Genomic DNA, 13,326 nt, shown 5'->3' with positions numbered 1-13,326 from the left:
GGGTCATGCACACACTGTCCTTACAACATGCTTTGTTCACCCGTTTTGGTTTCGTAATAAATCCCAGAGTGGAAGTTTTCTTCTGGCTTTACTTGCTGCTCACAGATTTCCAACACAAGTAAGACAACATTCATTGGCCAACAGAAAACTTGGGAGAAAAGATGTTTTCAGTCTGCTTTTCAGACATGTTTGATTGTCTAATGATAGACCCCGAGGCGAGCATGTAGACATCAAACAATAGAGGACCAAGAGCTGAGCTGTGGGGGACTCAAAAGTGCCAACAGAAACCAAGAAAGAGAGGCTGGCAGAAAGCCAGTGAAGAACAGCACCACCAGGATCTAAATTACATTCAAGACACTGAACAAGAATTACACGAGTAACATCAAAAGCTGAAAAAAATACCAGGACAGAAACTTTATCCTGTTACTTACCTCATACCAGAAGCAGCTGTTTTGAACAAAACAAAACATTAGATCAGAAGATATTTGCACTATTTATTTTACTAATTAAGTAAGATCAAATGATCATATCTTAGAAATGAATGTTTTAAAATGATATGCAGTATTCTTTGGATCCTGAGATATTTTACAGTGTTTGTTCTGCTTTTATTGTGTAATGAAAAAGTTTATGTGGAGAGGTTTTCACATAACCTTTTTGATTAATTCATAGTGTGGCAAATTGGATATATTACAGTGTAAACTGAAAGTTGTTGATGCCCTCTGATTATGCAATGGTCTCACTCGTGCCAGTATATGCTGTCATTTACAATTCATCAGCAGTAAGCCCAGATCAGTCCAGTCAGCGTATTGTTTTATTGACGACTAGTTACGATTAGTATACTCGAAGGACATATTACTTTAACAGGTTCTTACAAGGTGAAATGTGATTAGTTATATATACAGAATATATATATGTATACATATATAAAAACCATTGTTCGTTTTGGGTGGATTTAAGTAGGTTTGTGTTAAACATCATGTAAAATTACACTTTTGCAGAGTGGTTATTAATGTCACGACTGTATGTTAAGAAAAGAAAAGAATGCTGGCTGGTATATTAGTATCAGATTTGTATTATCTTCAAGAATCAAAATCAGCTCAGACCTCAATGTTACTGGTATCTTTAGTACTGTAAGGTGTAAGTACAAACCACTGATAAATGTGTCATAAAGTAACGGGTGGAGGACTCTAAATCACCTGTAGACATAAAACCTCACTCATGTCACGTAGTTTTGAATACTTGTGTGTCATTCCCTTGTTCTATGGATGTCGGTGATGATTATTAGGGTGTTAAAGGCAGTTAGAAGATCAGCCTTTTAGGTTAAAGGTGAATCCTGAAGATTTATCACTGTGACAGCTGTGAGGTTCAATTATTAATGTCTGATAGTCGCTGATAGAGACTGTTTGTTGCTGATGGGGAGATGTTTAGCCGATTACACTGTTTCAGTTCTTGTTGAGCGCGCTGAATACACGCCTGTGTGCAAGCATGCCCATCTGTGCCCCAGATTTTAATACTGAGATTTATCTTTGAGCTGTTGAAGGATGTGTATTTGTGACCAGAAGGAGACACGGAGTCCTTGATAGTGAAAGTGCTTTGTTGCGCGTGTGTGTGGCTCTGTTGAGCGTGTGTGTGTTTGCTTGCATTGATGATGACGGATGGGCAGGTTTGGGCAGGGCCTGAGAGTGTGACGTTGTGTGTTAGAGGAGTATGCAGAGCTGCCCAGCTCTCAGTCGTTCACTCACACTCAGAGGGAAAAGAGACAACAGCAGGACATCAGGTAAGACTTGATTAAGAACTCTTTCATTATGTTAGATTCATGCACAAACTTGTTGATAGTCACTTAAACGCATTGTTTCCTTTTCTGATAGCCATGCCTTTCACAACTAATTAAGCAAATCTTGATTTTTACATTATAACAGCGGCCCTTAAAATGGACGCTGTTGTTTTGTTTGCAAAAAAACAGGAGGACCACAGGATCAAGCTAAATAAGCCAAAGGGCAGAAAATAACCAGAAATATGTGTAGTTCTCTCAGCTTGTGTTTATTTAATGCACTGGCTTCTTGTGTAACTTAAGGGAAAAAGTGAAAAGAATCACACTGGGATCAAAAAGTCTGTCTCACCTCTGGCGTCGGCCCAACAAGTGATGTCAACAACAGGTGTTTTGTCTTCTATGGCTGCCGGGCCATCACTGATACATCGTGAAGGACAGACACTTGACTTTAGCCTCTGCTCATATTTGTGGAAACAAGTGATTTGTGTCCCATCCTTTTAATATCAGAGGCTAACCAACAGGTACGCTGACAATGACAATGACAGCCAGTGGGAAGTCAATGATTTTGGCCGCTGTTCAGCATTCAGCAGGAGATCTCCGTCTCAAAGTCTGACTCTGTGTGTGCATGTCCGTATTTGTCTTTAGCTGTTGGAACACTCTGTCTTTAGTTTTGACATCCATCTATTATCACAAAACTGATAACATCAACTCTGACCTCCATACCCGGTCACACACACAGACGTAAACCCTTGTGTTGCTTGCATAGCAGATGTACTGTAGAGTACATACCACCCAGAGCAATGGATCTACACTGATATGTGTGCAGATTTTCACAAATGCTGTCGTCACAACACTGGAATTTTCAGTTGAATTATCCATCTATGATCTTCAATGACATTTTGCCTCCACCTCTTATCTATTTTTGTCAACTTCCCTGAACTTTTTCCTGAACTTCTAGTACTTCTGCTATGAAATGCTGAAGCACTATGTGAGAGAGAAAGAAGCCCAAAGAGTGAAGGTGAGGGCAGCGTTATGTAACAGCATTAACCTCTAATCTCTCTTGCCCCTTTCTTTCAGAGGTAACAAAAACGAAGACGGAAGAGTATAACCCGAGTAAGAGCACAAAGAGAAGATGACGATTGGCAAGAACTCCAGGAAGAGCTCAGTTCGCAGCTCCATCCGGGCCCCAAAGTTCCTGGACAAATCCAGTGGTTTCTATGGTCGCCTCGATGAGCCTGAGATTGCCACAGAGGGGTTGGGGGTAATGGGAAAAGAAGTGGAGAATGGGTTAGATGATGGCAGCAGGGAAAGGGAAGTCGTGAGCTCATCTCCTATTGTGGTGCACAACTCGGGGGCAGATGAAGAAGTGTTTGACTTCACTGATGGGATGATGGAGGATGATGGGGAGACTCTCCTGCGCAGGAAGCCCATCCGCCGCAGCAGCAGGTGGAGAAGAAGCTCCAGGAGGAAGGAGAAGGAGGGGAAGGGTGAAGAGGAGCAAGCCCGACATGAGAGGCCCAGCCTGGCCATGGACAGTCCAGGGGACTCCCCCGTTCTGGACACCCGGGTGAAGATTGAGCTAGAGCTAGAGAAACTGAGGAAGATGCAGGAAGAAAAGGAAAAGGCTGGAAAAGGGATGGAGCCTGCTCTTGTTCACTTCCCAGCTGGAGAGGATGCAGATGACCAAGTCCTGATCAGAGACAAAAAGATCGGCAGAGAGGAGGAGGGGGAAGAGGAAAGGAGGATGAAGAGGGAGCAAGAGGAGGGAATGAAGTTGTTGAAGAAGAACACTGTAAAGAATTATCGCAAGGTGAGATGCTGTCTCTGTCTGTTTGAATAACTGAACTTCTGCTTTCTGTCCCACATTTACATATTTTGCATATTCAGATTCACTCCACCTGGTTAAACTTTAAGCCAATGAAGGTTACATAATCGAGCGCTCAGAGCACGTGGAACAGAGGGTAAAGTTCTACCCCGTCATCCTCCACATAATGCACACTGAGTTATTAATCACCATGGATACTTCTCATATCACCTTAATAATAGCCCTCCATCAGGGTCAAAGTACAGCAGCCACTGGTACATGTCACTAACATATTAAACGGCCTCTGACAGGACTTTTCCTTTACGTCACCTTTAATGGCATAAAAGTATTTAGCTAGAACAGGGTCAATGTGCAGCGGACTGCGTGTACTTTTACCTGCCTCACATGTCGTAAAGATTTTCTGTTTGGACTGAAACACACACTCTGATGTGGCATTCCTATGGCTCCCATATCATGTCCTTTGATCAGTAGAATGAAACAGGGCAGCTCTGACCTCCCTACTATACCAACAGAATAAAAACATTCCTCTGCTGTTAATCAGTTCTATCCTTGGGCCTCCGAGAGGTGAGAGTAGAGGACAATATGACCACCTCAGGAATGTGATCAATCAGAAGTATTTGTTGGTTATATGTATAAAGTGAGAATATTCTATCTACTCATTTTATATATAAGAGGTGGAGGTTGAGTAGTCAACAGTTTTTATAGAAACCGGCTTGAGCAGTTTTTTTTAAATCAACCAAAGTTGAATGTTTTACAGGTAGATTGTAGATTAAAATGTACCCAAAAGGCCTTTTTTTTTTTTTAAATGTTATCATATGACTGTTTATTTCCTGGTAAGTTCCCTGAAACCAGCAGTGTAATTCTGCACCACCTACAAAGACAATAGTTAGCTTGTGCACCGAACACGGAAATGTTATTTCCAGTGAACTCCAGCAATAACCTGAGGCTTTTAGTCAGAACACAATAAGAGATACGAGCACGCAAACATTAAAAGCATACAGCTCAACATAATCAATACACATCATTTTCTTTAGCACAGAGAGTAAAGAAAAGTAATGAAGCACCACCTGCCTTTAAACTCAAACTAGAATGAACACAATTACCTTGCTACACAGGGGAAACTTTCAAATAAATAATAGTAACCACTTGTTAAAGAGAGATTAAGAAGCCTGTGATTTCATGTCTGATTCATGCTGGACGTATCAACCATTCTCGGGTCACTTCTTCTATGTGCTATTTAGGTGTGCTAACCCTCCTCTTCCCCTCAGGCCTTTGACCGAGCGTTTCGTCGCGGCTGGGAGGCTTTTATCACCAACCTCTACAGTGTCACGCTCACACCTGTGGCATCCTCCTCGCCATCGTCGTCCTCACCTTCGCTGAAGAAGAAGTATCAGCATAGCTCTGTGTTAGCTGAGTTTCAGTAGAACTGGACAAAGACATGGACACTTTAAAGCTCTTTTTAATATTTAATATGATGAAACCTGTGTTACACAGTGATTTTCCCTGCTGCTGAATAATGATGCACAACATTTACAGTGCCTTCACCTGGTGTGTGTGTGTGTGTGTGTGTGTGTGCGATACATAAGGCGTCTGAAGCAATAATTATTTATGATGGTTACTATGTCCTAATTACTCCACATAACACTTAAAGCCTTGTTACATTGTGGTGCGCTTTAGTCTGCACAGGCTGCAGATATTTACAAGCTGGCAACCAAGAGGCAACCTGTGGATTTTTTATTGAAGTCTGAGACAGAGTGCAGGCTTGAAAATCTTTGACTGAGTTAATTGTTTTAATTGTTTCAGAGGTGTAAGAGTGTTTTCTTTACTTAGCCCCTCAAATCCGATTCACTATCAAGAGCATGTTGTGCAAATGATCCTTGCGTCCTTTGGGTAGACGCTATGAAATAACTGAAGAGTTGATGTGTAACCAAATGAGCGGAAGATTTCAGAGGCAGCTATGACTGATCAGTGGACTTTTGCTCTGGAGATATTCATGTTTCTTTATGATTATCAATGAGACTGATTCCTGATTAGCTGTCAGTAATCAGTTGAGGTTATGGTGTGAGATATGGACACGATCCTTCTCAGCCAGTCAGTATTTTGATGTTATTATTCTGATCCAAATTATTCTGCTCACATTTGTATTGCAGTATATATGGAGAAATTGCAAATGTATCTATTTTAACACCTTGAAACCCACAATTTTACCCTTAATTTATGAAAAAACAAGAAACAAGAACATACAGCTTGTCAATGTCTTTCTCCTGAGTTTCCTGTATGTGTTCTGGTGATGGTTACTCAACCTGAAGGGACACTGAATTAAACCGTATGCATGGACGCATATTTTAGCAACAGAAACTAAAATGAGTATACTTTTCTGTTCATTCCCATGTGCAAAGGCTACTACAGCCTAAATGTCAAACTATATTTAAATACTGTTAATTATGGACTTTTGTGGAAATAAAAAGTGTTATAAATAAATAAATAAACTTGTAGTTTTCTGTCATCAAGGATGTTTTTCTTTTTTATAACATCACATGATTAAGTAGTTGCTCAACAGTAGATTGAGGAGATTAGATAAGCTTTTCATTATCATATTGACCTATCTTAAATATGCCTCAACTGATACGAGAACATTTTCTGTTGCCTTTTAAAGTCATGAGTCAGAGTAAAATGTATACATTTTTACTAAATTCAGACTAATTTTACAGTTAAAACTCCATTGTAATCATCTATTTATATGCATTAAACATCACATGAATCAGTTTTAAACCACAACATCCCATCCCAGGTGTCATAGCAACCGTCAAAGTGGTACTGAAAGCAGATAGAAGATACTCGTAATGAAATGTAGGCTTAACTTCTTATTGTGACCGAAACTTTGATAAATGCAGCAATACATTAGGGCCAAGTGTGATCTATGATCTTATCCTAATGTCTCAAAAGAAATGGCTGTTCACTATCTGGACATGAAACCACTTAAAAGCCCATCACATACTATGTACATACTACATTACAATAATTCAAAGCTCAGTTTGTCATTTTAACAATATGATTAAAGCTGAAGAGCAGCTGTCAGTCTTTGTAAGTTAAACATAGGTGTATCTTGAAGAGAGATTTTTGTGAGATTAAATTTTTCTCTCTCTTTCTCTTCTCTTGTGGCTTCTGTATTGCAGGCGTTGCTGCTCAGTCTGCAGATAGTTTAAGTATCTTTGCTGTCACCCAGTGGCGACAACAGACACCTACTTGCTTCTAACGGAAATGACGTTGTAACAGCGACTTCTCGCGCTTTAGTGAAATTTGTTCTTCGGATACAATATTTCCCTACAAAAAACAAGTTTTAAATGTATATGATTTGTTTTTAAAAATGTATTCCAAACAGTGTCGTAAGCGGCTGACTGTTTTTTTTTCCACGGTCGTTTCCCCCGTCAAAGTCTCGCGGTGGGAGGAGCCCTGCTCGCGGGACATAAAACCCAGACGCACCGGTTTCCTCTTCCACTTTTTCCTGGCACATGAACACGGTAAGACTCTCCATATGCTCGAAATCTTTCATTTGATCTTAGTAAGTTATTTTTATTCAATATATAATCTGCAAAAGGTGTAAAAACTGCTGTGGATTTGCAGCTGAGTGTTTGGTTGCATCCTCCGTACAAATTACGGCTGTGTCTAAGCTAGCAGCCTCAGTTTGCTGTTACAGTGCAGCATCGATCAGAGCTGAATACAATCACCAACCATCCACCAGTAATTCTTATTATTTTAATCAGTGAAGCTCATTCATCTTAAACGGGGCCACGCTGTTTAAATATTGGTTATACTATTTAGGCAGACTCATTCTTGTTTTGGTTTTATTTGGGCATCTCCAAGAAATGGCCGCTGCCTGCTTGGCACAGTTGCTTGCATCGTCTCTCAATGATGAGAATTTTCACAGACCTGAACTGAATGACTGTGACTGCACTATATTATTCTGATGGGAGACGATTTCCATGTAACTTTTGTGTTTCGTGCCTGCTCGTGTCTGGAACACGTTGCGTGGCTCGATCACGTGGTGGCTGACCGGGAAAGGCTACCTGCAGATAGCATCATGCTAATACAGCTTTTATTTGGTCTTGCAGATGACGAACAACTTAAAACACACGTGCTGCAAAGGTAATATTTGCATTATTATTTCCACTGTTCTGTAATTGTTGTAGTTTAACTGTAATTCTTCATAAATGTAATTAAAGCTGCAGGCGTGTTGGGCAGCCTCATGCTACAGTGATGTTCCACTTGAACTCTCTCACTGAATAAATCTCTTGAAGACGCTTATCTCAATTTTCTGAGTAGCATGAAGCTGTTAAAATTCTTTTAAAACGTACAATGCAGTTTCAGGTGGTTGCTAAAAGCTTGCTTTCTTTGTTTCCAGGTGTGAGGAGTATGATACACCCAACATGAGGTAATTACAAAATGTGCCATTTGTCTCAGCTTGGTGTCTGGCAGCTGCAGTAGAGCATAGCAGGCTTTGCAGCTCCACAAATGGAGATTATTCTCCACCCACCCCTGGCTCTAGAGGAGCTCTGTGTGCTGCAGTGATGAGACTGAACTCTCTCTTACTGAATCAGCCTTTGAAGAAACTTCTTTACCAGATTCTGAGTAGCATATAGGCTCCAAAACATACCTCCCACAATTCATTTTAAATTAAAGATGGCGCATTTAATCAAATTTTTTTTCTTCCTTGGCAGGCATCCGAGTCCTCTTCTTTTTTAGAGATGAAGAACTTTGAACGTCTTCAGGTGAGCATCAGCGAAGCTAAAAATGTTTTGAAGAAATTTGTTAAGGCTCAAACTGATGAGTTTATAATAGACAAGCATATGCCTGACTCTTCTGATGATGGCTTTTTTTTAATCTGACCAGGCCTTAAAGGACCCTGAAGCTCATGTTTTACTCTTAAATTTCACGGCTAATTACGGTTCATCTTGCAGGGTGGCCTTCACTCAACACTTGCACAGAAGTCCTCGAAGCAGCTGGAAAATTTAAAGGTGAGTGCGGTGTGGCTTCTGCAAGTTTATTTAGTAGTGGGCATTTACATGATGATTACAAATATTGACAAGCATATGCCTGATCAAAGTGATGTCACCCTTTTAATCTGATTGCCCTGAGTTGAATTGATTGAAACTGGGAGTTTGTACATTTCATTAACTTATTGTTCATCTCTGCCAGGTGGAAGATTCCATTGCAGTTTCAGCAGGAAGCAACGGCACAACCTAACGTAAGTGTCCAGGTTGCTTCCATGTGGGTGGGACGTCGGTTATCAGAGATGCCTTTTCCACATCACGTGTTTAATTTGAATTCCGAGCACAATGGATCGTCCCACAGTTGCTTTTAACCATTTTGGTGCTAGGCAATAATGCAAGTTTTCTATGATGTGGTGTGAAAGGCGTGTTTGAAAGGATGACATGGGTTAGCACCCATCAAACACCTGGACGACTATTGTCACATGGCAGTTTGTCACCAAAGCCCTGATCAAACATTAAAGACGTTAAGCATCTGTGTGATAACGGTTGTTGCTTTCCACTAAAATGGTGCTTTTCTCCTGCAGTTCCTGCTCAATGGCTGTCTGGGGACTGGCACCTGTAAAGGTTTCATGGTAAGAATTAATTAATTTCTCCCATCCTGAGGACCAGCTGCTAAAATGGACACATTTCTCGTAATGCAGTTTCTATGATGATGAAACTTAGCTCACTTTGATTCAATGTGAAACGACACGAACTTCTGAGCAACTGCATTAACGTGCAGCTTTTGTTTCACTTTAAGTAAGTCTTAGTACCGTAAAACAAGAGACTTTCTTTTTCCAGGTGGATTCAACTGCTTCGGTGACATGGAGGCGTTCTGGGTTTATAGGTAAGATGAAAGTTCTTAAGACCTTACTGATGGTGTTAATTCCCAGACCTGCTGAAAATGATGAGATATATCTGGAATCTCGTTCGTCTGAACTGCTGTTGAGAAACGGAATATCTGATATCAGTAGAGGTCAACTTTTAATTGTGCAGGGCAGCCTGCATTCTGTGCTCCAAACTAAAAGTATTGTTGCAACAGGTCCTTGGAGTTTCGTCGTGATGCTGCCATCTTCTCCCAGGCACAGACGTTTATACAGGTGAGTGAGTCTTAAGACAGCAAAATCAGGGTATTGGTGTAGATGTTTAATTGACATTGGGGTAGTTTTAAGTAAATTAATAGCTTAGCTACATGACTGTTTCCTTTATGATGAAACCTGCACACGTCTTACGCCTTGTGTTACTGCCAGACCTGAAAAGGTGAACCCACTGGTGTTGCCTTGGCAATAAGGGGATGACCCGTTGGAGTTACCAACAGTCTGAATGGAAACGTGAATGTGAAGGAATGGTTGTTTAAAATCCAAAAGTGAGATTGGGACTTGTGTAGTCAACTTCCTGTCTGCACTCTTTAGGGTTCGGGGTGGCTGTTGGACCAGAGTGTGAAGGTGGAGACCGCTCATCTTCTGCCCCGTGAGGTTGGTGTTTGCTCAGTGCTGTGACATGACAGTATTACCAGAAATGATGATTTGGTTTATACCGCCCCAGTCTGAGAATTCATGACTGATTGGTATCCCCTCTGATCCTGGGTGTCTTATTTTAAATTAACTGCTTTAAGTTCCATGAAGTAAATGAGTCTCTCGCTTGTTGCAGGCTTCCTGTTTCACGTGCTGAAGAAATGAGTGGCTTCAACAAACTTGGACAGTGCAAAAGGTGAGGAAGCAGCTGTGATTGGGTTGCTGGGATTGTGCAAATGATGATGATGTTCCAAGCACAGTCGAGGGGTTTTTTTCTTGGGCCCCCGCCGCCAGTTGGTATCCCCTCCTGTTGACCCAGCATGGCACTGAGGACCCTGATATCACCCAGGTGTAAGGTGACCTGCAGGAGTTCTGATGAAGGGAAATCCAACTGAGCTCATGACTGAGGAAAATAACTGATCACATCCCAGTAACAACTAAAATGACATTGTTGCTGTCATTAGATGCAATACTGGGTGTTGGATTTAAATAAAAGTATATTGTGTTTAAGTGAACCTGGTCACACAAACAATAAAGAGGGGACGGTGGAACTAATCCTTAGTTGAACTGAGTACAGAAATTGGGCCTATAACTAGCAAATGTGGAAATTATTTTGTATTTTTAAATGAAACCCTTCAGAAAGTTGGACACTTTGTCTGCAAGTTTGACCAGATGAGAGACTTCTTGTAAACGATCAAGCTTTGTACTTTGCTTTAAAAGAGAACTGAACAACAAAGCTCATGTTTTGTTTTTCTCATTTCCTCAGGCAGTTTGAAGTCATCTTACCTGTCCTCTATGGTGAGTATTTAATGCTTTCTTTGTTTAAAACAAACAGAGCTACCTTTTCTAATATTCAGGCTCTAAATTCTTAAGCAGAAATGATGATTTGGTTTATACCGCCCCAGTCTGAGAATTCATGACTGATTGGTATCCCCTCTGATCCCATGGGTCTAAATTTGTGCCCATTATTGTAATTATAACGTCACTAATCCTGTTCGCCTTTCACAGGTTTCTTGTTCCAGGCACCGAAGGATGGCATGATCAGCTGGCCGGACTTCTCTTGCAGGTAAATGAGCTGGTGCAACAGTGAAGTTGCTGCTGGGGTTGTGGAAATGATGAATGCTTGTTATTGACAGTTGTGGGAGTTAAGCTTCCATCTGTTCTCAGTTAATATCCCCTCATGTAGACCCAGTATGGCACTGAGAACCCTACCACTGCCAGGTGTAAGGTGACCTGCTGGGTTTGAGTGGGAGATTCACTTGAGGATCTGACTGACAAAAGATTCTGATCACATCCCGGCAACAGTCTGAATTAACATTGTAGTTAATTAAATTCACCAAACGAACATGTAGGGACGTGTGCAGATGGAGCTGCTGGAAAACATTTTTCAAAACTGTCCATAATGGCTAGACGGACTATTACATGTGACTCCTAGCCTGGCGACGCCATCCTACGTACTTCCGCCCAAAGATTTTGGCTCCGCACATAGTCTGGCCAAATCCCCCTACCTCGGTTCGCTCAGTGTTTTGCCAATCAGCAAACAGTTGCGAGTGGTGACGCAGAACTCACGCGCGGAGTCCATTGTAGTCCATATAATTGTAGTTCAACCGCAGCGGAAATAAACATGGCGACGGCAGAACGCTAGAAGCTATCCATGAAGTTGTCTCAACTCTGGAGAGCATTACACAATTAAAACGAGAGCAAGAGGAATGCCTCGTCAATTTTGTTAGTGGCAAGGATGTCGTAGCTCTCCTTCCAACTGGCTTTGGGAAAAGTTTTATTTATCAAATGGTACCGGTATAATGAAAGCGGATGTGGGAAGCGTGATTCGCGAGATAGAGCCTCGCAAGAGTAAGCATGAACCTCGGCGCATAACCAACGTCATTTCTAAACATGATTGGTTAAGGGAACTCCGTTACTCCAATGAATTTAAGTTGCTGGGTAAGGTCCCGCCCTCCATGGAAACGGATTCCTCTTGGGTTTTCCCAGACTGTTTGACAGAGTCAACAGTCGGCTTTCGCCCAGGCTATGTGACTCCTTCTGGTACTAGTTCAAAGCTGTTCTATATGAAATAATGCCTTTTGTTTTATTTTAAATTTATTTTTCTTCCCTCTCTGGCAGTTTGAGCTAATCATTGATCTGACACTCAGATTCATGTTGGTGAGTATTTCACTTGTTATTGAGAGAAGTAGAAAAGTGAATCGCATTCACTCGCTGGTTAAATTATTTTGATGTGATGAGTTCTTTTTTTACCGCCCCAGTCTGAAGATTCATGACTGATTGGTATCCTCTGATCTCATAACTTTACTGAAATTATTTTTTTGTAAAGTTCAATCCTTATCGTGCTGTCCTTGTTCTGATGTTGCCTCTCTTTGCAGTGCGGGCCTTCGGGAATCTCGGCTGAAGTACAACAAGTTCACTGGCTCCCTGAGAAACGTTGTGGAAATGTTTCTGTATTGCTGTTTAAACTGTTGGTGATGACAAAGTGTCTGGAGATCTGTATGAATCTTTTCTAGCTTTAATTTGATTATCCCTGATATTGCTTCCTGATTTTTAAATGTGTAGAATGGGGACACTTAAATAAAGTATCTTGATACATATTTAATGGAGCTTGTGAATGAGTTTTGGTCTCTAAAGGTGGGGGCATGTTATGGATGTACAGCTCTTGCACCAGTGATCATCCATCTTGATTCATGAATCTAAGGATTTGATTTTCCTTTAAGGGGGCAACCGAAGTTTACAACTGATCCAGAGTTTAATAATCCTTCTACAGCTCATGTTGGTCAGATTTCCCAACTATAAGCCAACAGCTTGTTACGGTTTTATAAACACTTAAACTCGTGTGCACATTTAGACCTCTGATATTTGAAGAAATTCAGATCCTGGATCTTTTTGGGTGTCTTACACAACCAGAACATTCAGCTGCTTTGACTTGTTTTACAAAATGGCCGCTGCTGTAGAGGGCTATAACAGATGTTGGTACTTTGTTGCCCAATAACAAGATTTCATGTGAGTATCATTTGCTGTATTCTCATTAGCCGCTTTTGGACAGAGCCGTTCTAAGAACGCAGTTATCAGAACTGTCCTACTCGACTTTCGTTCTGATAACTGTCCTTCCCCAGCGGAACTGTTTCAGTTTGCATTCGCACATGAGTCGGGACCAGGTCAGGACTGATGCGCAGCCGT

General features: G+C 41.2%; 1 protein-coding gene, 1 long non-coding RNA gene and 6 other non-coding genes across 8 annotated transcripts; all 8 read left to right on the top strand.

The window, feature by feature from the left end:
- Positions 1-1,689: 1,689 nt before the first annotated feature.
- LOC142369165 (uncharacterized) lies at positions 1,690-6,102 on the top strand. Its single transcript, XM_075451425.1, has 3 exons — positions 1,690-1,777; positions 2,849-3,581; positions 4,865-6,102. Exons 2-3 carry the CDS (start codon positions 2,904-2,906, stop codon positions 5,018-5,020), a joined length of 834 nt encoding a protein of 277 aa, XP_075307540.1. The 5' UTR covers positions 1,690-1,777; positions 2,849-2,903; the 3' UTR covers positions 5,021-6,102.
- Positions 6,103-7,094: 992 nt separating this feature from the next.
- On the top strand, positions 7,095-12,740 carry LOC142369353 (uncharacterized). The gene is made up of 15 exons (XR_012767591.1): positions 7,095-7,117; positions 7,709-7,742; positions 7,999-8,028; positions 8,315-8,365; positions 8,555-8,611; positions 8,793-8,841; positions 9,172-9,219; positions 9,428-9,473; positions 9,669-9,726; positions 10,039-10,101; positions 10,277-10,336; positions 10,907-10,938; positions 11,149-11,206; positions 12,262-12,300; positions 12,519-12,740. It is a non-coding gene; the product is annotated as an uncharacterized LOC142369353 (long non-coding RNA).
- Positions 9,289-9,353, top strand: LOC142369560 (small nucleolar RNA SNORD29). Its single transcript, XR_012767640.1, has one exon. It is a non-coding gene; the product is annotated as a small nucleolar RNA SNORD29 (small nucleolar RNA).
- Positions 9,527-9,596, top strand: LOC142369561 (small nucleolar RNA SNORD30). The gene has a single exon (XR_012767641.1). It is a non-coding gene; the product is annotated as a small nucleolar RNA SNORD30 (small nucleolar RNA).
- Positions 9,829-9,954, top strand: LOC142369565 (small nucleolar RNA SNORD22). The gene has a single exon (XR_012767646.1). It is a non-coding gene; the product is annotated as a small nucleolar RNA SNORD22 (small nucleolar RNA).
- LOC142369563 (small nucleolar RNA SNORD31) lies at positions 10,139-10,212 on the top strand. Its single transcript, XR_012767643.1, has one exon. It is a non-coding gene; the product is annotated as a small nucleolar RNA SNORD31 (small nucleolar RNA).
- LOC142369564 (small nucleolar RNA SNORD31) lies at positions 11,012-11,081 on the top strand. The gene has a single exon (XR_012767644.1). It is a non-coding gene; the product is annotated as a small nucleolar RNA SNORD31 (small nucleolar RNA).
- LOC142369562 (small nucleolar RNA SNORD31) lies at positions 12,369-12,440 on the top strand. The gene has a single exon (XR_012767642.1). It is a non-coding gene; the product is annotated as a small nucleolar RNA SNORD31 (small nucleolar RNA).
- Positions 12,741-13,326: the final 586 nt, after the last annotated feature.

Source organism: Odontesthes bonariensis, chromosome 19, assembly GCF_027942865.1.
Source record: "Odontesthes bonariensis isolate fOdoBon6 chromosome 19, fOdoBon6.hap1, whole genome shotgun sequence".
NCBI classification, from domain to species: Eukaryota; Metazoa; Chordata; class Actinopteri; order Atheriniformes; family Atherinopsidae; genus Odontesthes; species Odontesthes bonariensis.
The sequence above is the reverse complement of the archived record's forward strand: the minus strand, read 5'-3'. Positions and strand labels throughout refer to the sequence as shown.

Bases quoted from the DNA above. Each gene is read 5' to 3' on its own strand.
- LOC142369165 (XM_075451425.1), top strand. From the start codon at position 2,904: ATGACGATTGGCAAGAACTCCAGGAAGAGCTCAGTTCGCAGCTCCATC. The intron at 3,582-4,864 runs GTGAGATGCTGT...TCTTCCCCTCAG, and splicing joins CTGTAAAGAATTATCGCAAG to GCCTTTGACCGAGCGTTTCG.